The sequence below is a fragment of the Chiloscyllium plagiosum genome, unplaced genomic scaffold, assembly GCF_037043375.1.
Source record: "Chiloscyllium plagiosum isolate Xiang-an unplaced genomic scaffold, Cpla_swu_hap1 HiC_scaffold_28, whole genome shotgun sequence".
Classification (NCBI taxonomy): Eukaryota; Metazoa; Chordata; class Chondrichthyes; order Orectolobiformes; family Hemiscylliidae; genus Chiloscyllium; species Chiloscyllium plagiosum.
In genome coordinates, this window is record NW_028270166.1 from 9,117,352 (window position 1) to 9,142,829 (window position 25,478).

Below are 25,478 nucleotides of genomic sequence, written 5' to 3' on the forward strand. Positions count from 1 at the left end.
ACTTTCAAATTTTTCAGTTTTTCTAGCACTTTCTTCTCAGTGATGGCCACCATACCTACCACAGCCCCCAACTCTCTTGAATTTTTGGGATATTATTTGTGTCTTCCACCACGAAGACTGACACCGAATACTTATTCAGCTCCTCTGCCATGTCTTTATTCACTACTATTATCTCTCCAGCGTCATTCCCCACTACTATGAATCTAACATCCACTTTTGCCTCTCTTTTGCCCTTTATACATATAAAGAAACTCTTGCAATTTTCTTTTATATTACTGGCTAGCTTACCGTCATATTTAATCTTCTCCCTCCTTATTTCTTTCTCTGTTGTCCACTGTTGGCTTCCCAATCCTCTGGCTTCCCACTGCTGTTCACATTGTATGTTTTCTCTTTTGCTTCTATGCTGTCCCTGACTTCCCTTGTCAGCCAGGGTTACCTCAGCCTCCCTTTAAAACGCTTCTTTTTCTGAGGGATGAATTTTGGATGTGTCTCCCAAATTACTCCCAGAAACTCCTGCCATTGCTGTTCCACTGTCTTTCCTGCTAGGCTCCTCTCCCACAACGTATCATCACCTGCCATTTGGGCCACCTACAGTCAGACCATACCACCAGAGATATATTTCCCTCCCCACCCCTTTCACCATTCAGCAAAGATAAATTCCCTCAGCGACTCCATCATTAGGTCCATGTGCAACTCACTCCCCTCCCCCCCCCCCCCCCCCCCCACCCCACCAACCCACCCTCCACGCCTGGCACCTTCCCCTCCCACTGCAAGAGGTGTAAGACCTGTGCCCACACATCCCCCCTCAGCTCCATCCAAGGCCCCAAAGGATCCTTCCAATCTGGCAGAGATTTCCTTGCACCTCCAAACACCTCATCTACTGTGTCCATTGCTCTCGATATGGTCTCCTCTACACTGGGGAGACAGAATGCCAACTTCCGGAATGTTTCAGGGAACATCTCTGGGACATATGCACCAAACAGCGCCACCGCCCTGTGGCCGACCACTTCAACTCCCCTTCCCACTCCGCCAAGGACATGCAAGTCCTGGGCCTCCTCCACCACCAAATTCTAGCCACCCGACGCCTGGAGGAAGAACGCTTCATCTTCCACTTTGGGACCCTCCAACCACAAGGATCAATGTGGTTTCCACCAGTTTCCTCACCTCCCCTCCCCCCACCTTATCCCAGATCCAACCCTTCAACCTGGCACCGCCCTCTTGAACTGTCCTACCTGTCCATCTTCCTTCCCACCTCTCCACTCCGACCTATCACCATCAACCCCCACCTTCATTTAACTATCACATTCCTAGCTACCTTTCCCAGCCCCACCCCTCCTCCCATTTATCTCTCAGCCCCCTTGGACCCCACCACATTCCTGATGAAAAGCTTATGCTCGAAAGGTAAACTTTCCTATTCCTTGGATACTGCCTGACCGGCTATGCTTTTCCAGTACCACACTCTTTGATTCTGATCTTCGACATCTACAGTCCTCACTTTCTCCTAGGCTCCTCTGCCAGCCATTTCTGGTCAGCTCCTCCCTCATATCTCTGTAATGGCCTTTATTCAATTGTAATACCGTTACATCAATTTGCACCTTCTCTCTCTCAAATTTCAGAGTAAATTCTATCATATTACAGTCATCTGCCTCCTAAGGGTTCCTTCGCAGTAAGCTCAGTTATCTGCCTCATTGCACAACACTAAATCCAGAATTTCCTCTTCCCTATTGGGCTCCACCACAAGCTGCTCCAAATAGCCATCTTGTAGAGATTCCACAAATTCCTTTTCTTGCAATCCATTACCAACCTGATTTTCCCAGTCCACCCGCATATTGAAATCCCCCAGGAACACTGTAACCTTGCCTTTTCTTACACTGCTTTTCCATCTCCTGGTGTATCTTGTGCCCCAAATTCTGATTATCATTTGGAGGCCTGTACATAACTCACACTGTGATTTTTTTTAACCGTTGCAGTTTCTTGACATGCCTTAACATCACAAATGCACATCTAAATACTTCTTAGACATTAGGAGAGTTTCTGCCTCTTACCACCCTTACAGGTAATGAGCTCCAATTTCCCACCACTACCAGGGGGAAAAATGGCTTTCCTCCAAATCGCCTCTAAACCTCCTACCCCTTACCGTAAATCTATGTCATTGATCCATCCACCAAGGGGATAAAGTTCCTTCCAGTCTGTGCCCCTCATAGTTTTATACATCTCAACCACGCCTCCCCTCAGTATCCTGTGCTCTACAGAGAACCACCGTAGTCTGTCCAAACTCTCTTCATCACAGAAACTCTCTAGCCCAAGCAACATCCTGGTAAATCTCCTCTGCACCCTATCTCGTGTTATCACATCCCTTCTAAAATGTGGATTCCAGAACTGCACTCAATGGTCTAGCTGTGGCAGAACCAACATTTTATCCAGTTCCAGTATGACCTCCCTGCTCTGAAACTCTATGCTACGGCTAATAAAGGCAAGTATTTCATCTGCCATCTTAACCAGAAATTTCTGGAAAAGCTCAGCAGATCTGGCAGCATCCGTAGAGAGAAATCAAAGTTAATGTTTCGGGTCCAGTGACTCTTCTTCAGAACTGATGATGGTTAGTTACCATCAGTTCAGAGGAATGGTCACTGGACCGGAAGTGTTAACTCTGATTTTTCTCCATAGACGTTGCCAGACCTGCTGAGCTTTTCCAGCAATTTCTGTTTCTGATTTACTGCATTTGCAGTTCTTTCCATCTTTATACCATCTTAACCACTTTATCCACCTGCCCCACTACCCTAAGGGACCAATGGACATGCACACCAAGATCCTGCTGATCCTCAGTACTTCTCAGGGTCCTACTGTTCATCATATGTTCCCTTATCTTTTTTGCCCTGCCCAAGTGCACCACCTCACGTGTCCAATTGAATTCCATTTGGCATTGATCAGTCCATCTGACCAGCCCTTCTATATCCTCCTATAATCTAAGCCTTACATCTTCCTTACCATCAATTTATGAATCACACCATTTTGTCCATGGAAAATAGATATTGCCTGTGAATCCCCATTCACAGCAAGGATTTGAGTCTTCAGGAGAGAAAATATGTGGATGGAAGGGGTGAAGAGAGTGGTACAGGTTGTTAAAATGTTCAACCTCCTCACAATACAACTTGCGACTGTTTCTGGCCTGCCTTGTAATAATCTCCTGGTGCAGAATAATTCTATACAGTGCTGGTTACTCTGATTAAATTCCTGCTTATACACAGTCTGACTGGCTGGTATTGATAGCTCAGTGGCCATGTGCATCTGATGTGGCATTTTGGATGGTGTTAAGGGTTGTAATGTGTCACTGCTGACAGCAAGTAGGCAAAAATATACAAGACTGCATATCCATTTACATCACACATGCAGAGACCAGGTTTGTAACTGAGTGTGGAATTGTTTAAAAATAAAAATAATTATCAGCTTAGTTTTGAAATAGTCACTATTTCACTTTTACTCACTCCTTCTCACCTCTGAGTCAGAGATATTACGGGGTCCCAGCCCCACTCCAGAATCTTGAGCACTCAAAGTTCCCACCTCAATACAGTGCTCAAAGGAATGCTGTAGTGGCAGAGGTACCATCATTCAGATGGGATATCAAATCTAGGTCCCTAACTGTGACTGCAGTTCCACACCAGGCTCTGATATTGCCTGGGAAATCTCCTCTCACTGCAAAAACAAGACTCAGAGCTGTACAGCATGGAAACAGACGCTTCAGTCCAACCCGTCCATGCCGACCAGATATCCCAACCCAATCTAGTCCCACCTGCCAGCCCATATCCCTCCAAACCCTTCCTATTCATATACCCATCCAAATGTCTCTTAAATGTTGCAATTGTACCAGCCTCCACCACTTCCTCTGGCAGCTCATTCCATACACCTACCACCCTCTGTGTGAAAAAGTTGCCCCTTAGGTCTCTTTTATATCTTTCCCCTCTTACCCTTAACCTTTGCCTTCTAGTTCTGGACTCCCCAAACCCAGGGAAAAGACTTTCTCTATTTATCCTACCCATGCCCCTCATAATTTTGTAAATCTCTATAAGGTCACCCCTCAGCCTCCGATGCTCCAGGGTAAACAGCCCCAGCCTGTTCAGCCTCTCCCTGTAGCTCTGATCCTCCAACCCTGGCAAGATCCTAGTAAATCTTTTCTGAACCCTTTCAAGTTTCACAACATCTTTCCGATAGGAAGGAGACAGAATTGCACGCAATATTCCAACAGTGGCCTAACCAATATCCTGTACAGCCGCAACATGACCTCCCAACACCTGTACTCAATACTCTGAGCAATAAAGGAAAGCATACCAAATGCCTTCTTCACTATCATATCTACCTGCGACTCCACTTTCAAGGAGCTATGAACCTGCACTCCAAGGTCTTTGTTCAGCAACACTCCCTAGGACCTTACCATTAAGTGTGTAAGTCCTGCTAAGATTTGCTTTCCCAAAATGTAGCACCTCGCATTTATCTGAATTAAACTCCATCTGCCACTTCTCAGCCCATTGGCCCATCTGGTCCAGATCCTGTTGTAATCTGAGGTAACCCTCTTCACTGTCCACTACACCTCCAATTTTGGTGTCATCTGCAAACTTACTAACTGTACCTCTTATGCTCGCATCCAAATCATTTATGTAAATGACAAAAAGTAGAGGACCCAGCACCAATCCTTGTGGCACTCCACTGGTCACAGGCCTCCAGTCTGAAAAACAACCCTCCACCACCACCCTCTACCTTTGAGCCAGTTCTGTATCCAAATGGCTAGTTCTCCCTGTATTCCATGAGATCTAACATAGAACATAGAACAATACAGCACAGAACAGGCCCTTTGGCCCACGATGTTGTGCCGAACATTTGTCCTAACCTTGCTAATCAGTCTCCCATGGGGAACTTTGTTGAACGCCTTACTGAAGTCCATATATATCTCAACTGACATTATTAAAACAGAGTATTTGATCATGTTATTTTCTTGCTATTAGTTGGACATGTAAACCACAATTATTTCCATTTTTTGACTGACTAATGAGAGTTGGAAAATCAAGCAAAAAGGCCTGCCAATCTCAGTTACCAAATTCTGCCCACAGAAGTAATATTCGGGACCATCCTGCATTGGTGCTGAGTCCTAGTCCAGGACTCCTGATGATGCACGGTCACCATTACCATGGTAACAATGCAAGCTGTCGCCCCATTTTCTCTGAGCAACTTGAGATGAGCACTGTAAACTGGCCTGGTTAGCAGTTATCAAACCTCAGAAAACAAGTCAAAACCAAATGTAACTTGGACCTAATCATGGAACACTTTGGGATTGGATGTATTTCCTATCAAAGTTCTGACATGTAGTTGTAAATCCTATTGAGATACATTTGTGTCGAGTCAGCTCCTTTTAAACACAAAGACATAGCAGATTATATACTATATAACATACAGTTAATGAAGTATTCTTGCTGGCAGCTACTCCCACAATGTGATAAGTGGCTGGAAGGCCCTGTGTAACAGCTGTATGGCTGGACCTACACACCACAGATTGCAGTGGTTCATGGCAGCAGCTCACCACTGCCTCCTCAAGATCCCTCAGGAGAAGACAATAGATGCTGGCCTAGCCTACATCCCATAAACAAATAAATAAATCATTTTGGCATTGCAGGTTGAGGATGAAATATTAGCTAGGACACTGGAGAAGCCATCCCAGCTGTGACGTTATAATGCCATGAAATTTTTTATAGCCATTAGAGGAGATCCAGAGAGGGTTTCAGTTAAACAGTTCAATCAATATACACTACCTCCAACAATGCAGAGCCCCTTCAGTACTTTGTACTAAAGAATATATTGTAAAAGAATCATTTGTACAGGAAAGGGTTTACTAACATCACAGGCTAACCACAGCCATCAGGGGCTATGGAAGGAGCTAAATCGGTGCTCCATTTTTCTGAAAGTTGTTCACATTCTGTACTTGTTACCAATGCTGTGCAACAATGTTTTAGGAGCTGTATTGTGAACGCTTAAGTTGAAGTGACTCCTCACAAGGGACCACCATGCATCTCAAATGAAACGTAATTGGCTATTAAGTTTTTTAAAACATCGATCATGGGATGCAGGTGTTGCTGCTTGGGCCAACATGTATCACCCATCCCTAATTGCCCAGACAGCAACTGAGACTCAACCACATCGCTGTGTGTCTGGACTCACAGACCAATTCAGGATAGCAGATTTTCTTCCCAGAAGGCAATAGTGAACTAGATAAATTCTTCTGACAATCAACAGTGGTTCTTTGGTTATCATTGGGCTAACTTTTAATTGCAGTTAATTGCAGCACAGTGGCTCAGTGATTAGCACTGCTGCCTCACAGCACTGGGGACCCAGGTTTGATTCTACTGTGAGATATTGTGTTATGCGATGTTGTATTATAGGCTATCTTTATTAACTCATTCGCCAGCTCGCTGTATTCATTAATACCGGGCTCCCGTTCATTCATTCATAACCCTATACTGACCTATTACTATAACACGGTTTCATTCATAAAACCGCAGATCTGTAGTATCCAAATTTAAAAGCAACCCTTTCAAACCCATCATTGTATTCCCACACCTATCAGTCCCTGCTACAAGCAGTGTTTACCTCAGCATACAGAGCAAATCCATCCCTGTTAAGGCTCCACGAGACAATATAATATTAATCAGTTTACCAAGCAGCTCCAGGCCCTGAATAGATTAAGTACCTGTTAAACACCTTTGAACTGGACCATTATCCCTTTAAGAAAAAAACTGACAAAACAACACTTCCATGAAATTGCATGAATGAATGAAACTCAGACCAGCAAATCGGAAACAAATCTCCCATCCCAGCTGCAGTAATCAGTTTTATATCCTTTGTTCTTTTATTACAATTTTTAATTTATTTAGAGCATACAGGCCTAGTATTTTTACTAAAATTTAAAAGACAAAAGGGCTAACACCTCCTAATTATGTAAGCAGACCGGACAGACATCCATCTGAAGTAGCAGCTTAGCAGACCCGTCTCCCGGCTCCCAGACCTTTGTGTACTATAGATACAACAATATTACACCATAGTAATGAGATTTTAATATATGAAAGAACTGTGTATAAAGGAGCTCTTGTAAGAACTGCATATCGAGATTCTGTTGCTGCCTCATACCTGTGCTGCGATTGTTGAATAAAAGTGGCTATTTTCACCACTCACCGATTTTGGTCGTTATTTGAACATGATCCCACACTACCTTCGGGCAGCTGTCTGTGTGGTGTTTGCACATTCCCTCCGGGTCAGCGGAGGTTTGCTCCGGTTTCTTCCCACAGTGCAGGGATGTGCAGGCTAAATGGATTAGTCATGGTAAATGCAGGAAAAGGGTAAGGAGGTGGGTCTGGGTGGGATGCCGTTTGGTGGGTCGGTGAGGGCTGGATGGGTCAAATGGCCTGCTCCCACACTGTTCAAATTCCACAAAATTGAATTTAAATTTCACCATCTGCCACAGTGGGGTTGAACCCTCACCCCCAGAACGTTCGGCTAGTCATTGGATTAGTAATTCAGAGGCCATTGCCCTTCCTCTTCGTATCATATAAGAAACCTATTTACTGTGAAGATTAAGCCTATCTTCAGCCAATGGACATCCTTCCCGACATGGTATCAATATCTTCGACTGATATCAGCTTAAAAGGATTGGTAGCAGTAAACCTACTCCAGGCATTACAGATGGTTCTGGCAAAACCCATAAACAACACAATACACCATTTAATCTGCACATAACTTGCATGTCGGATCATACACAATTTTCTGGATAAAAACACATTCTCTACACCATCCTACCCGTATCAGACTCCTCTATGAAGTACTTTTTATTTACAGATTTCAGTATCGGAGACTGCAGAAGTCAGAAAGCACAGTCTAATCTCTGATATGATGCAGCAAACCTCCAGATATTTTCCAGCCTATCTCATGATGTACCCCTTTCAACTTCAAACACCGTCAGAAAACCTCAACATGAAAGGCCCTGAATGCCTCACAGGAAGAAAACTTTTTAAAGTGAAATAGAAATACTAATCTGATATGTATAATAAATGAGAACATGGATACTGGTACACTTCACCTCCAGTACAATCTAATGTTATAGTTTTACATTTACAATGGAGATCATAAATTACAGGAATTCCTCTATTGTTGCTCACAGTGCTTCCACCCCTCCAGAGGAGACCAATCTCAATAACACTGCTGCTTTACTGGTGCCAAGACTGCCCTTAGAGTTTGATTTTCCCATTTCACAGGGTAGCAACAATGTATAATACCATATTGGAAGTCAGTAGAACTCAAGACTCAATCCAAACACTAGGAGATTACATGAAGAGCAGGGAATCTCTAATATAGGTGATCTATTTCTTGAGACACATCCCACCCTGATTTTGGATTAATAATCTCCATTAGAAATGTGGTGGAGGAAATTTCAGTATTACATGCCCATGAACATCTGTCATGGCGTAATTAGACACTCCCACCCATACTAACACGACAGCAATTGAGGAGCATCAAGCAGTTTTTCAACTTGATAGACAACTTTAATTTGCCTCACAAGCATTCAATACTCTTGTGGAACAGAGTATTATGACTTTAAAATGTTAACCACAGTTCAATTAACCTTTTCAAGTCCAACCTTCATGATCACACTTGACTTTCACACAGTTTGTGCAAAACCACCAGAGCTTGACTGGCAGAATATAAAACCCACATTCAAAATGCATGTCTGAACATTCACACAATTCCTATTTTAAGAATTGATGATTGAAAACCAGAAGAGACATATTTAAGAAAATTGGCAAAGGAACTCGAGAGAGGTGAGAAGTTTTTTTTACAAGACTGAATTACTAAAATATAAAACCTTCTGCCTGAAAAAGGAGGTGGAAGGAGGAATAATGATAATATTCAAACAGGAACTGGAAAACGTGCAGAACTCCAGGGAAAGAGGTGGGTGAGGCTACTTGGATTGTAGTTGCAAAGCAGAGGGATGCATGATGGGCTGAATTACCTCCTTCTGTACTGGTCAATTCTAAAAGGAAAATGGCAAACCATTCATTTCTCTTCTCATCATTGTTCAGCCAAGTTAGACGCAAAGTTAATAGATGTAAATTTGTGCACATACATAAAACATCTCCTGCTGAGTGCACCCCACACAAAAACTGTGTTGTGTGTGTGTGTGCATCTTGTGGTCTTTGGTCACGGAGAGAATAGAATAGATTGGGGACAGCAGCGTTGTCCAAAGGTCAGGAACATACCAGGAAACCTCAGCAGTCTCAGTAATCTCAGGCAGTGGTAATCAGAATCCTTGGACTCACCTCTGTTACACAGAAGCAGGGACAGGAATGTTTGACAGTTTCATTTCTTAAAGCGTTTAACAATTTTTCGATGCTGACTTTTTTTTCATGTTTTACTGTGTAAACTGGATTAGAGGATACGAGCTGTAAAGGAGAGGCTAGTAAAACTCAGGTTGTTTCCTCTGGAGCAGCAGGATGTTGATTAGATTAGATTACTTACAGTGTGGAAACAGGCCCTTCGGCCCAACAAGTCCACACCGACCTGCTGAAGCATAACCCACCCAGACCCATTCTCCTACATTTACCCCTTCACCTAACACAATGGGCAATTTAACATGGCCAATTCACCTAACCTGCACATTTTTGTATTGTGGGAGGAAACCGGAGCACCCAAAGGAAACCCACACAGACACGGGGAGAATGTGCAAACTCCACACAGAGAGTCGCCTGAGGTGGGAATTGAACCCAGGTCTCTGGCGCTGTGAGGCAGCAGTGCTAACCACTGTGCCACCGTGCTGCCCACTTAGAGGGGAGACTTGATAGAAGTTTATAAAATTATGAAATAGGGTTGGCGGTCAGATTCTTTTCCCCAGAATTGAAATGTCAAACCTGAAGGGGAATGCATTGAAGATGGGGGGGTGGGTGGAGTTCAAAGGAGATGTGAGGGGCAAATTTTGTACACAGAGTGACAGGAGTTTGGAACATGATGCCAGGGGTGGTTGTGGAGGCAGATACGATAGGGGCTTGTTCAGGGACTTTTAGATAAGCACATGAAAATGCAAGGAATGGAGGGATATGGACCAACAGCAGGCAGAATGTGATTAGTGTCTCACAGATTATGACTGCAGCAACTCTCAAGAAGGTCATAACAAGCTGGCTGCTGGAACAACATCCTAACCTTCCACCACTAATACATCTCGATTGCAGGGTAGACCATCAACAGAATGTACTACAGCAAACTGCCCAGGTTTGTCCAAAAACAGCTCCCAAAACCATGACCTCCACCACCTAAAAGGACATTTGAAGTGAATTAGGCTGCTGGGACTTGAGTGAGGAAGTGAGACTAACTGTCTTGCCCTCCAGGGAGCTGGTATAGAATCCATGGTGTCAACTGAAGTATATTAGCATTGATAGAGGATTGTGTCACTAGTAAAAGACAGAGTTGGGATAAGGAGGGAATTTTGATAATGGCAACCTATAACTAATGGAGTACCACACTGTTGAGAACTGGGACACATTTATTTACATTATATATTAATTACTTAGATGAGGGAAGGGAGAGTACTATAAATGAGTTAGCAAAAGACACAAAAATAGAAGGGAAAGCAAGTGGTGAGGACGAAACAAGGAGATGACAGAGGGATAATGACAGGTTAAGTGAGAGGGCAAAAATCTGGCAGATCAAATATAATGTGGGAAAATGTGAAGTTATGTACTTTGACATTAAGAATAGAAGAGCTGAACATTATTTAATCAGGGAAAGACTGCAGGAAAGTGCATGATAGAGGGATTTGTGAATTCTTGTGCATGTATCTCAAAAAGCTAGCTTCCAAGTTCAGCGGGAAGGCAAGTGGAATGTTTATTTCAAACTGAATGGAATATAAAAATAGAGAGGCATTACTAACTCAGTAACCAGACCACATTGGCGTTGGAGGCAGTCAAGAAAAGTGATTTTGGGTAAGGAAGAATTTTCTTATGAGGGAAGTGTGAATAGATTGGACCTGTACTTAAGAGTCTTGAAGAATAAGGGGTGGCCCTATTGAAACATCCAAGCCTCTTAGGGACTTGGCAGGAAAGATGGTTTCTCCCTGTGGGAGAGTCAAGGACCAGAGGTTATGATCTCAGAATAAGGGGTCACACATTTAAGTGAGAGATGAGGAGGGTGCCTTATTGCAGAGGGTAGTGAATCCCTTACCACTGAGGGCTACCAAGGTTGGGTCACTAAGTATGTTCAAGGCTGAGATTTATAAAGGGTTATGGGGAAAAGGCAGAAAAGTGAAGATGTGGATTTTCTGGTCAGGCATGATCTCACTGGATACCAGAGCAGACTCGATGGGCTGAATGGTCTAGGAGAAAGTGAGGACTGCAGATGCTGGAGATCAGGGTCGAGAGTGTGGTGCTGGAAAAGCACAGTGGGTCAGGCAACATCCGAGGAACTCGAGAATCAATGTTTCGGGCATAAGCCCTTTATCAGGAAGGAGGCTGTGGCCTACTTCTGCTCCTATGTCTAATGGCCTTGTGGTGGGCTCAGCAGCCTCTGTGTGTGTTGTGAATGACTCTGTAACAAGGGCAGTAGACGCAACAGGAATGCCACCATCTCAAAATGTACCTCTCACTTGAGCACCATCCTGACTTTGAGATACATCAACCAGTGAAACACACAGACTCAAGACAAATTCCCACCCTATCATTGCTTTGCATGTCCCTGCACTAATGTGGAGGTGCCAGTGTTGAACTGGGGTGGACAAAATCAGAAGTCACACGACACCAGATTATAGTCCTGCACTGTGCCTGATGAAGGGGCTGCGGTCCGAAAGCTTGTGATTTTAAATAAACCTGTTGGCCTATAACCTGGTGTTGTGTGACTTCTGATTATGTCCCTGCACCTCTAAGGATTGCAGCTGCTCAAGGAGATGGCTAGCAACCACCTTGTCTACAGGCAACGGAGGATAGGCAAAAAAAAAGAAATTCACACCATCTACAAGTCACAGCTGAATACCTCTCAATCTGCAGCAATCATCAAATATGGATAAAGCACAATCTGGCAGGCTACCACTTCTCAACAGGATTAAAGTAGCCACAGCAACACTGCTTCTCATGTGTTAATTGCATACAGTCAAGTCATGACAGATTCCCAGTTTGCTGGGACCATAGAGAGATAATTGGCTCACACAGTAACTGGCTCTCCAGCTGTTTCCAGTCTGAAAGTTCTGGATCCTTTCATACTTGTGATTTTCAGTTTTTCTCCTTCACCCTGATCACTGTCAATCTTGCCTTTCATTTACAATATTTGTTTTATAACTTTACAACATTATTTTAATTCAGTGCTTGCACCTTTCTATTTACCAAGCCAAGTGTGGCTAACAAAACGGGTGACAAAGTAAAATAATGATTCTAGATCAGAAACTTATGGGTTTAACCCCGAGGCCAGAGACTCAAGATCTAGGCTGATATTCCAGTGTAGGGCGGAGGGAGTAATGCATCGTCAGTGGTACCATCTTTTGAATGGCAGGTTACACCCAGGTCCTGTCTGTCCCATCAGCACAGCTTGTCTCATTGTCCTGATTAACAATTTTACATCTCAACTGCCATTACAAACACATGTCACTGTTGTGAGATCTTGATGTGCACTGTGTTTCCTACATTGCAACACTTCAAAAAGAAAAAGGATTTCACTGGAAGAGGTTCTGAAAGACACGACATAAATGCAAATTCACTTTCTCTTCAACATTTTCAGTGTTTGGCGCTCGAATTTTCAGTTATGTTTCCTGCATAATTACGTGACCCAAGCTGATAACAGTCTGTAAAGCTCTGTGTGAATCTGGAGGTCTTTCTTTCAGTATACAGGATGTGGGTAACACTGCTGAAGCTCTATTTATTTCCATGGTTAGTGCTACTGCAGGTTTCACAACTGTGTGGGTACAATGAGGTAGATAATTCTATCTCATTGAGTGAGTAAAGATCAAAAGATTTCAGCAAATATGATCTCAAATTAGCATGGTGTGCTAATCCAAAAATGTGCGGGTTAGGTGAATTGGCCATGCTAAATTGCCTATTGTGTCCTGGGATGTGTAGGTTAGGTGCGTTAGTTAGGGGTAAATGTAAAGTAATAGGGTAGGGGAATGGGTCTGGGTGGGATACTCTTCGAAGGATCAAAATGGCCTGTTTCCACACCTTAGGGATTCTATGATCTATGGTGTAGAACACTAAATGGAAACTGAAAGCCTTGGAGTTTCCAAAAGACTGCAGCTGAAGTTTCACCAGGCTGATTCCTAGGATGGCAGGTTTTTTGTGTGAGGAGAGATTGGGTGGGCCTGTATTCATTGGAATTTAAAAGAATGAGAGGAAACATACAAATTCTGACAGGGCTGGACAGGCTGGATGCAGGGATGATGTTTCCCTGGCCGGAAGGGTGGCCTGAACAAGGGCTCATTGTCTCAGCTTACAGGTTAGACCATTACAGTAACAGCTGAAGAGAAATTTCTACACTCAGACAGTGGTGAACTCACTAGAATTCACTAGAACAGAAGGCTGTGAAGGCCACGTCCTAGAATATAGAAATTCATTTATTTCTAAAATAGAGTCTAACAGTGTTGGGGGATATGGGGAGGGAGAAAGTGTGTGGCATTGACATGACCAGTTATGATCTTGATGGGCCAAATGACCTTCTCCTGCTCCTATTTTTATGTTACTATGGTAGTCTCTCTCGCTCTCTCTCTCTCGATGAGCTGTTAAAGCAGTGCATTCTGTAGACCATGCATGCTGTAACCACAATTTGAAGATAGTGAATGGCTTGATAAAGAATGCAAGAGGATTTTTCTTCCTTAAGAAGAAAGGTTATTCTGTCCATTGTAATTGGTGCTAGCTCACTGAAACTTTATCTCTGTCTGTCTAACATATGAATATTTTAACCTTTTTTGAACTCACATTTACCTATTACATTTAAAATTATTTTGTATTCAATTTCCAACTATTTCCAGTCTCCCTGGTTGTAGCCAATCAATGCTCAAGGTTTAAAATGAAATTTCTTCCTACCTTACCCTCTGTTCATTCTGTGATGACCTTAAGTGTATCGTCTATGCTCTCAGCTTTAAACACCCTGCACTTCCCCATCTCTTTAGGGAATATAAATAGATATATGAAAGAGAAAGAAATAGGAGGTTATGCTGATAGTGCAGAATGAAGGAGGGTGAAAGAAAGTTTGGATGGGAAATAAATTCTAGCATGCACCAGTTGAGCTGAATGGTCTGTTTCAACACTCAACTCCTCACTGTCTTGAAATAGTCAAAGTTCTTATCGAACAGATAGGCATGGATAAGCCTATATTTCCTGCAATTAAAAATTGTGAAGATTAAAGCCATAGTCTTTCATTCCCACCTGAAAGTCCACTTCCTTGACAATTACTTCATCCCAATCCCAGGCAATAGTCTGTGCGTGACCTCAATGGCAGATTTGACCTCAGGGCAAGCACGCCCTGCATGAAGCTCTCTGCTTCCACCTCCATTAAGAGTGCAAGCCTCAGACCTTACGCAGCCAAAACTGTCAATCATGCCTTTGTCACCTCCAGACACCCTCCTGGCTGGGTTCTCACATTCGACATTCCCAAATTTTCCTGAGGTCATCCAAAACTCACCCATCTCTGTATTAATTTGTGTTGAGAGTACAGTGCTGGAAGAGCACAGCAGGTCAGGCAGCACCTTAGGAGCAGGCGAATTGACATTTTGGGCATAAGCTCTTCATCAGGAAGAGCTTCCTGATGAAGGACTTATGACTGAAATGTTGACTCTCCTGCTCCTTGGATGCTGCCTGACCTGCTGTGCCTTTCCAGCACCACACTCTCAACTCTGATCTCCAGTATCTGCAGTCCTCACTTTTCCCTGTGCTAATTTGTGCCAGGTCTTGCTGACTTCTTCTCACTGTTTGTTGAGCTCCCAGTCAACTTGGTTTTAACATTCTCATCCAAATCTTTCTTTGACCTCATCCCTCTCCACGACCTCCTTCAACCCCAGGAACTGCAGAGTTTTTGCACTCCTCTCTCCCTTCACTCATGAATACCTGATTATAACCATCCCATTTTGCCTTCAGCTATCAAGGTTCCAAGCCCTGGAATACCTTATCTAAACTTCTCCCCTACTTTTATTTCACTTCTATCCTTTAAGACAGGACTTTTGATTTTTAAATTCATTTATAGGATGCCAACGTTCATGACTCGTCCAACATTTATTGCCCATTGTTATTTGCCCAAGACTGGGTGGCAAGCTGCCTTGTTAAACTGCTGCAGTCCTTCTGTCACTCACAATCATGCTAGGAAGGGATGTCCAGGAATTTGACCTGGCAACATTGAAAAGTCAACAATATAGATCTAAGACAGAGTGGTGTAGAGGGGAGCTTGAGGAGGTGGTGTTCCCATGTTTCTGCTGTCCTTGTCTTTCCACGTGGTAGAAAGTGTGGGTTGGAAGATGCTGTTGAAGGGACTGTGGAGATTTGCTGCAGTGCATCTTTCCCACTAGCTTCACCAATGATCCTCAGACAGCACCTTCCAAATCCATGACCACTTCCATTGAGAAGGACAAGGGCAGCAGATATATGAGAACACCACCAACTGCAAGTTCTCCTCCAAGTCACGCACCATCCTGACTTGGAAATATATCTCCGCGCCATCACTGTCATTGTTTTAAAATCCTGGAATTCCCTCCCTCAGGGCATTGTGGGTCAACCTGCAGAAGGTGGACTGTTGGGTTCAAGAAGGCAGCTCACCACCACCTTCTCAAGGACGACTAGGGACAGGCAATAAATGCTGGCCCAGCCAGTGACACCCACACTCCACAAACTGAATAGAAAAAAGAAATTTGCCTGTTTATGATATTGCTTCGGGTAGATGTTAAAGGCATATGGCTAGTAATCTGAAGATGAGCTAATAATTTTCTCAGCGTCCTGGCCAACATTCTTCCATCAACTAACCTCACCTACAAAATCACACTGAACTGATTGTCAGGGATGATTGATTTGGTTTTATTTATTATTATTGTCACATGTACCTTGGTCCAGTGAAAAGTTCTGTTTTGCATGTAGTACAGGCAGATTATAACATACAAAGGTCACAGAATAACTGAACAAAGTGAAGAATACAAAGTTGCAGCTGCAAAGAAAGTTCACAAAAGCAAGATCAACATTAGATTGCTGGACAGAAAGTTTGACAATATTTGTCAAGTTGGAAAAACTACTTCTGGACATTGACAGATACTCAAGAGTTTTCAACATGTCAAAGCACAATATAGATTAATTGGCAGCATAAACCACACAAGAAGAAAAAAGGTTTGTGAACATTTCACATCTACCTCACTATTATTCTATATAAGCGCATATCGGTTCCCACCTTACTTTCCTGCCCACTGTACTGTTGATATTTTCTGATCAACCTGCTCAGGGATGTTATTCCTTATCCCCTGAGCATGTGGGACTTGAACCTGGACCTCCTGGCTCTGAGGCAGACATACTACCACAAACATCATCCCATTCTATCGTACCAGAGCCATTGCAAATGTGAAGTCTGACATTGTCCACAACAATTTGCCTTCTGAAGTTTAAAACGGTCACAGAAAAATTATTCAGGCCACAGGATCTGTACAAACATCTCTCTGTCAGTTAAAAGCAAGAATCTGAAATGGTAAGTTTGCCACAGCTTAGTACATTACATACAAACTCAGTCCCTAACATCCGGGAGGCCACAATCTCATAAAGCTATTCCAACATATGAAACTTTATTTTAAAGTATGCGATGGATGTATATATAAGGCAATGAGTGAATTTCAATCCAAGGCTTATATCACCCAAACAGACTGATATCGTCCCAAAACATTTACTGCTTACTCTTCAATACATTCCACTGCACCTATACATGGGGCCCAGGATTGATCAAGTATTGTCCATAATTGACACAATTATCTACAATTGTATCATTTCAAATTCTAAAAGGAATAACGTATGTGGAGAAGGTGCAAAACTTGACCTACTCTTGGGAAATAAGGCAGGGCAGGTGACTGAGGTGTCAGTGGGGGAGCACTTTGGGGCCAGCGACCATAATTCTATTTGTTTTAAAATAGTGATGGAAAAGGATAGACCAGATCTAAAAGTTGAAGTTCTAAATTGGAGAAAGACCAATTTTGATGGTATTAGGAAAGAACTTTCAAAAGTTAATTGGAGGCAGGTGTTCGCAGGTAAAGGGATGGTTGGAAAATGGAAAGCCTTCAGAAATGAGATATAAAGTATCCAGAGAAAGTATATTCCTGTCAGGGTGAAAAGGAAGGCTGAGCTGAAAATGTGTTGCTGGAAAAGCGCAGCAGGTCAGGCAGCATCCAAGGAACAGGAGAATCAACATTTCGGGCATGAGCCCTTCTTCAGGCAGTTGAAATGGAAGGCTGGTAGGTATAGGGAACGCTGGATGACTAAAGAAATTGAGGGTTTGGTTAAGAAAAGGAAGGAAGCATATGCCAGGAACAGACAGGATAGATCGAGTGAATCCTTAGAAGAGTATAAAGAAAGTAGGAGTATACTTAAGAGGGAAATCAGGAGAGCAAAACGGGGACATGAGATAGCTTTGGCAAATAGAATTAAGGAGAATCCAAAGGGGTTTTACTGTTTCCATGCTGTACATCTCTATGACTCTATAACAAAAGGGTAACTAGGGAGAGAATAGGGCCCCTCCAAGATCAGCAAGGCAGCCTTTGTGTGGAGCCACAGAAAATGGGGGAGATACTAAATGAATATTTTGCATCAGTATTTACTGTGGAAAAGGATATGGAAGATATAGACTGTCGGGAAATAAATGGTGACATCTTGCAAAATGTCCAGATTACAGAGGAGCAAGTGCTGGATGTCTTGAAATGGTTAAAGGTGGATAAATCCCCAGGACCTGATCAGGTGTACCCGAGAACTCTGTGGGAAGTTAGAGAAGTGATTGCTGGGCCTCTTGCTGAGATATTTGTATCATCGATAGTCACAGGTGAGGTGCTGGAAGACTGGAGGTTGGCAAACGTGGTGCCAATGTTTAGGAAGGGGGGTAAGGACAAGCCAGGGAACTATAGACCAATGAGCCTGACCTCGGTGGTGGGCAAGTTGTTGGAGGGAATCCTGAGGGACAGGATGTACATGTATTTGGAAAGGCAAGGACTGATTCGGGATAGTCAACATGGCTTTGTGCGTGGGAAATCATGTCTCACAAACTTGATTGAGTTTTTTGATGAAGTAACAAAGAAGATTGATGAGGGCAGAGCAGTAGATGTGATCTACATGTACTTCAGTAAGGCGTTTGGCAAGGTTCCCCATGGGAGACTGATTAGCAAGGTTAGATCTCATGGAATACAGGGAGAGCTAGCCATTTGGATACAGAACTGGCTCAAAGGTAGAAGACAGAGGGTGGTGGTGGAGGGTTGTTTTACAGACTGGAGGCCTGTGACCAGTGGAGTGCCACAAGGATCGGTGCTGGGCCCTCTACTTTTTGTCATTTACATAAATGATTTGGAAGCAAGCATAAGAGGTACAGTTAGTAAGTTTGCAGTTGACACCAAAATTGGAGGTGTAGTGGACAGCGAAGAGGGTTACCTCAGATTACAACAGGATCTTGACCAGATGGGCCAATGGGCTGAGAAGTGGCAGATGGAGTTTAATTCAGATAAATGCGAGGTGCTGCATTTTGGGAAAGCAAATCTTAGCAGGACTTATACACTGAATGGTAAGGTCCTAGGGAGTGTTGCTGAACAAAGAGACCTTGGAGTGCAGGTTCATAGCTCCTTGAAAGTGGAGTCGCAGGTAGATAGGATAGTGAAGAAGGCGTTTGGTATGTTTTCCTTTATTGCTCAGAGTATTGAGTACAGGAGTTGGGAGGTCATGTTACGGCTGTACAGTACATTGGTTAGGCCACTGTTGGAATATTGTGTGCAATTCTGGTCTCCTTCCTATTGGAAAGATGTTGTGAAACTTGAAAAGGGTTCAGAAAAGATTTATAAGGATGTTACCAGAGTTGGAGGATTTGAGTTACAGGGAGAGGCTGAACAGGCTGGGGCTGTTTACCCTGGAGCGTTGGAGGCTGAGGGGTGACCTTATAGAGGTTTACAAAATTATGAGGGGCATGGATAGGATAAATAGGCAAAGTCTTTTCCCTGGAGTTGGGGAGTCCAGAACTAGAGGGCATAGGTTTAGGGTGAGAGGGGAAAGATATAAAAGAGACCTAAGGGGCAACTTTTTCACGCAGAGTGTGGTACATGTATGGAATGAGCTGCCAGAGGATGTGGTGGAGGCTGGTACAATTGCAACATTTAAGAGGCATTTGGATGGGTATATGAATAGGAAGGGTTTGGAGGGATATGGGTCGGGTGCTGGCAGGTGGGACTAGATTGGGTTGGGATATCTGGTCGGCATGGACGGATTGGACCGAAGCGTCTGTTTCCATGCTGTACATCTCTATGACTCTATATACATCATATATAATCAATCACGTTGTGTATTTGGATAGCAAAATTGAAAGAGACTATATGACAATTAACTATATTAGTATCATGTATCAATTTATAAAGGGATAGGAGATGACAGAATATTTGAACAGCGCGAGCGTTGTGTACCTATCGACGTGTGTAGAAATTAGAGGTGAGTGGAGAAATGGATTGCAGAGCATGGAAAGAATGAGAGGACAGGGGTGTCAGAAGGAAATAGATAGGTTAGAGCGTTTTAATAGTCTGTGTTGGCATGTTCAATACATTTTTCTTAGTAAGAGAGAACAGATGTCCAAACATATGAAGGGACGGACGGACACACACAGACATACACACACAGACACAGACCTGGAAGAGGTAACGCGAAGTAGCCTTCCGGAGTAGAGTCCAGGCCACGGCACAAATCAGGAACAAAAGCCCTTCGGTGGCGGTGAGGGACGCATTCTCCAGCAGGGTCCGTTTGGAGAGCTCGAAGCCGCAGTCCGTGCACTCGGCGATTGCCGTGTTCATCCGGGAGAAGCCTTTCACCAGCAGCTCGCCATATCCAGGCATAGGCTGCACCATCGTGACAACCTGCTCCTGGAGCTCCGCTTCCATTGAATTTCAGTCCGGTAACCACCCTCCCCCCTCCCCCCCGCCAAAATAAACAAAAATAACCCAATCGATTAGAAACAAAAGGGAGTTAACTCAGAAACACTGTGCAAAAGCCCGTCGACAGAACCGAGCCAGAAAGTGTAGCGAGACTGTTGCCCCTGGGTTTACAAGGGAACAATGTGTCCGCCTCTTGCAGCTTGAAACAATGTAATTGTTGACTAACTGCGGGCTACAAAGTATCTGCCGGGGATGTTGCTCCCTGCGAATTGGTTCACGAATCGACGCAGCATCTCGACAGAAACCATTCAACGCCTCGAGAAGGCGAAAGCGAGCGAGGGCTGAGAGATCTCCCGCCTCGAGAATTATTCACGCAGGGTGATCGCCCCTCGGCCGCTGATCCGATGTTACCCGGGGTTCGCGGGCCCAGCTCTCTCCGGATTCTCGCCGGCCCCTTCTTTTCTCTCTCTCTCGCTCCGTGTCGTTCAATTTCACCTGTTCCCGAGTCAGTTTCACCCGGAAATTCTGGGCACTGCAACCCACCCCCCCCCCCGTCCCTCCCCTCGCCACTTGCTGCAGTGTGTCACCCCTCACTGGATTCCCAAGCACAAATAGGCAGATTTGACAGGCTGGGCACGTCTCTTTTCTCAGTCCCTCCTCCCCCCCCCCCCCCCTCCCAGCAGAAAGCAGAGTGACCTCTCCTTTACAATCTGTTCACATTCAGATGACACTCAGTCCCGCCCACTGCAATAAGGAAGATTCCCAGCGAACAAGACACCAGGAGCCATGTGACCGTCCACTTGACAGCTTTGAAACCTTGTCTCGCTGAATCGCTTCACAACACACACGCGTTACAATTACTTAAAGGGAAAGCCTCGTTTCGCTGATCATTGGTTCTGAAGAAGTCATCTCGCACTCGAAACGTTAGCTCTGCTTCTCTCTCTCTTCAGATGCTGCCAGATCCGCTGATTTTCTCCAGCAGCTTCTATATTTTTTTTAAACATCACTCAGCGCGACCCTTCCTTTCATGTCGACGATTCTATCGATTCGCTGCTTTCCCGCAGATTGGGAAGAGGGAGTGGGAGAATTATTTGCAAAACAAGACCTATCCTATTCGAGCGAGGCTGACATTGCAGCAGAGTGCTGAGGGGAGGGCGGCACTGTCATAGGTACGGTGTTTGGGTATAAGATTAGGAACCTGCCCTCTGAGGGGGGATGTAAAAGATTCCAAGGCACTATTTTCAAAAAGAGAAAGGGAGTTATGTCCCGGATCCTATCACTCAGTCAATATTAGAAAAACAAGTTACCTGGGCACTCTCGGAGCATTATCTGAGCACTGATGGTTTGTTAAGACTGAGCAGAACCGAACTGCTTTAGTGACTGTGTGTGTATAAAGATTTTTATGAATAAAGTATATTTTTGGAGTAAAAAAATCTAGAAATTCATAGGCATTGCTGGTGCCAAGGTGCACTGGGGGAAGACCACAGTTTTTCTGCAAAAGTATAATGGAGTCCATTCAGTTATCGGACCCCAGGTTTCTCAAATACATGTAAACAGTATCTTGCATAATTAAGAAATGCCTTTAGACTTGTTGTAACTGCAGAGAAAGTCGACCCCCAATGTTTGTTTGTTCTCCATATGCAAATAACGTACAGAACCGAACTGCTTTAGTAACTCTATATGTAAATAAAGTATATTTTTGCAGTAAAAGTATCAGAAACTCAGCTAATGTGCTGGGGATCCAGGTTTGAATCCTGCCACAGCAGATGGTGGAGTTGAGGGGTGACATGGTGGCTCAGTGGTTGGCACTGCTGCCTCACAGCATGAGGGTCCCAAGTTTGATTTCAGCCTTGGGTAACTGTGTGGAGTTTGCACATTCTGCCAGTGTCTGTGTGGGTTTCCTCTGGGTGCTCTGGTTTCCTCCCACAGTCCAAAAATGTGTAGGTTAGGTGGATGGCCATGATGAACTGCCCATAGCATCCAGAGATGTGCAGGTTAGGTAGGTTAGTCATGGGAAATGCAGGGTTGCAGGGTTCAAGATATGGATTTGGTTGTGGGGGAATGCTCTTCAGAAAGTCACTGTGGACCCAATGGGCCAAATGACCTCTTTCTACTCTGTTGGGATTCTATTTTAAAAAACGGATACTGTGGTGTCTCAGTGGTTAGCACTGCTACCTCAACCTGCCAGGGCTCTGGGTTCAATTCCAGCTGTGGGTGACTGTGTGGAATTTGCATGTGTCTGTGTGGCTTTCTAGCAGGTGCTCCAGTTTCCTCCCACAGTCACAAAGATGTGCAGGTTAGATGGATTAGCTATGCTAGGTGGCTGTAGCCATGGTAAATGTGGGGAGCTGTGTCTGGATAGGATGCTCATCAGAGGGTTGATGTAGACTCAATGGGCTGCATGGTCTCTTTTTGCTCTATAGGGATTCTATGACATTTGTGGTATCTTGCTGTGCACAGAACGCCTGCTTTGTAACCTGAATTGCCTCTAAGCATAAATCCCCATTTTTGATCCTACTTCCCCTTTCACCATTGATGTGCTTATAAAAAACTTTGAGATTTCCTTTTATCTTAGCTCCAGGTTTGATCCCTCTTTGTTTCTTATATTTTCTTTTTCATCTTCCTTCTGAACCTTCTGTATTCAGCTTAGTTCTCAACTGGATTTACTAACTGACCCTTGCCATTTTCTTCATTATCTTAATTCCTATCTTTTTTGTCCTACCTTTCCCTTTTGAAGTAACGCATTGTTAAATTACTGTTACTCTCATCAATCTTTGGTTCCAATCTGTCTATACCTAGATCTGTTTTTGCCCCATTGAATTCTGCAATCTGCCAGTTGATTATTCTTATTCTGAACAGATTAATGACATTTTCTACTCTGTAAATTGATACATAAGCTAACATAAATTATTTTTGATTTGACATCCTTGAGTATCTTTCTTTTGGTGTGGGCAAGACTTAATGTCATCTGAATGTGATAAGATTATAAAGGTCATTGTTTGTATACACTTTTAATTGAAGCATCTACTGCTTGAAAATGAAATCCATTACAATGTCATTTTCCACATTAAGCATCCAGGCAGATTTGCTAAGTTAAATAATGGATTTGGATTTCTGAGACTTGTTCAGAATTACTCCTACTATTTGGACAGTGTTAATATATCTTCGCCTTTATTTTGTAAAAGGTCTTGTTTAAATCAATCTGTTTCATTACATTATGATGCATATCAAGGGCAGGTGGGATTGGAACCAGATCTTCTGGCCCAGCCATAGAGACTCTACCACTACACCACAAAATGCTTCCAAAGAAATATTTTTAATCAACCTGTTTAGACAACTTATGACACACCTCTGGAGAGGAGATGGGATTTGAACCCAGATCTTCTGACATAGAAGTAATGTTACCACTGTGTTCCAAGTCCCTTCCCTTTCTATTGACTATCTGATTGGCCACAGCGGGGAATGATGTACCATAGATACTCCTTCAGCAGGAGTTATTTTTAATCAACTTATATCTATATACTGTTGTACACCTCTGGAATAGGTGGGTCTTCAACCCAGGCCTCTTAGCTCTGAGGTAGGAGTACTACCACTGTCCCACAAGAGACCCCTACCCTTTCCATTGAAAGCTTGTCAGCTCAGCTCAAGTACTCAGACTTGCAAACGTTAGCTGTTCAAAGTTCCCAAACAGATCCTCACACAGTAATTCAGTGACATAAGAATGTTGCATTGTCAGAAATGCTAGTTGTTGACAGGTCTGGCTGTACAGGAGATCCTGCCAGTGAAGAGAGCTGGGAGGTCTTCAGCAGCCTGGATCACATTTCTTTATCTCTCAACCGGCAGAGATGTAGGAATCATAGAGTCATACAGCACAGAAACACACCCCTCATTCCACCTGGTCCACACTGACCATGTTCCCAATCTAAACGTGTCCCACCTGCCTGTATTTGGCCCATATCCCTCCAAGCCTTTCTGACTCTGGCAGATCACTCCCCACACTAACCTCTCTGTGCAAACAAGTTGCCCCTCAAGAGCTTTTTAAAGCTTTCTCCTCTCAGCTTAAAAATATGTCCCCAGTCTTGAAATCCCTCACCCTAGGGAAAAGGTCCTTGCTATTCATTGTATCTATGACCCTAAAGATTTTATAAACCTCTATAAGGTCACCCCTCAACCTTCTACGCTCTAGTGAAAAACGTTCAAGCCTATTCAGCCAATTTTTACATTTCACCCTTTATTCCTGACAACATACTGGTAAAACTTTTCTGAACCCTCTCCAATTTAATAATATCCTTCAAACAGGAGGGCGACTAGAGCTGCACAGAGTACCTCAGGAGAGGCCTCACCAATGTCCGTACAACCTCAACATGACATCCTAACTCCTACACTCAAAGGTCTGACCAATGAATGCAAGCGTGCTAAATGCCTTCTTAACCACCTTCTCGGCCTGTGGCACAAACTTCTAAGAATTATGTACCTGAACCCCTAGGTCTCTATTCTACAATAAGAGTCTTGCCCATGTTTATTTTACCAAAATGCACTACCTTGCATTTATCCAAATTAAACTCAGTCTGCCACTTCTCAGCACCTTGACCCAATTGATCAAGATCTCTTTATAACCTTAAATAACCGTCTTCACTATCCACTACGCCACAAATTGGGCGAGTTGTTTTCTTGAACTGCTGCAGTCTGTGTGGTGAGGCAGTTGTGGAGGGAGTTCCAGGATTTGGACTCAGCAGTGTATCGCTGAGACAGAATGGTACAAACCTGGAGATGGTGCTCCCAAGCAGCTGCTGCCCTTGTCTTTCAAGGTGATGAAGGCAAGATTATCCAGGCAGTCTCTCATTGGCTAAACTCAATTTGGCTGTCACACGAAGCACTTCTGGGGTGATATTACTGTTGTAAATGCTACAACACATCTGAAGGACTGGATAAGTGCTACATTTAATGTATATTTCTGAACTACTCCATGTATTCTACAGAATTCAACACTTGCTGTTAAAGATGTTCCTTATGACAAACGTGCACATGATTATTCTTTTAGAAATGTGAGAAAATAAGGCTCACAGGGTTGGGAACAAGGTTAAATTGTATACAAGAAGTAACTCACGCAATATGGTCAGGTTGTTACAACGCAGTCCAAAGAGGTGGTGAGGAAATCCTCAGGTTGGTATAACAGTTTTGAATCTTTAATAAACAGTGTTTTTTCCCATTTCAATGTACACCTGAACACTCATTACAACAATGAAGTACACACAAGACTGACCTCCTTGAATTAATCAGAATTAAAGGTTAGTTTATTGAAACTGGAGTATAGAAAGAAAAAAAAATGTTTTAAATGGAGGAAAAC

At 43.6% G+C, this 25,478-nt stretch overlaps 1 protein-coding gene across 1 annotated transcript in view; it reads right to left on the bottom strand.

The window, feature by feature from the left end:
- Positions 1–20,649, bottom strand: part of cers1 (ceramide synthase 1) — a 57,909-nt gene extending 37,260 nt beyond the window's left edge. The window contains exon 1 of the mRNA XM_043721406.2: positions 19,889–20,649. Within this exon, the coding sequence (XP_043577341.1) occupies positions 19,889–20,137 (249 nt within the window). The 5' untranslated portion in view covers positions 20,138–20,649. The remainder of the gene's footprint in view (positions 1–19,888) is intronic.
- Positions 20,650–25,478: the final 4,829 nt, after the last annotated feature.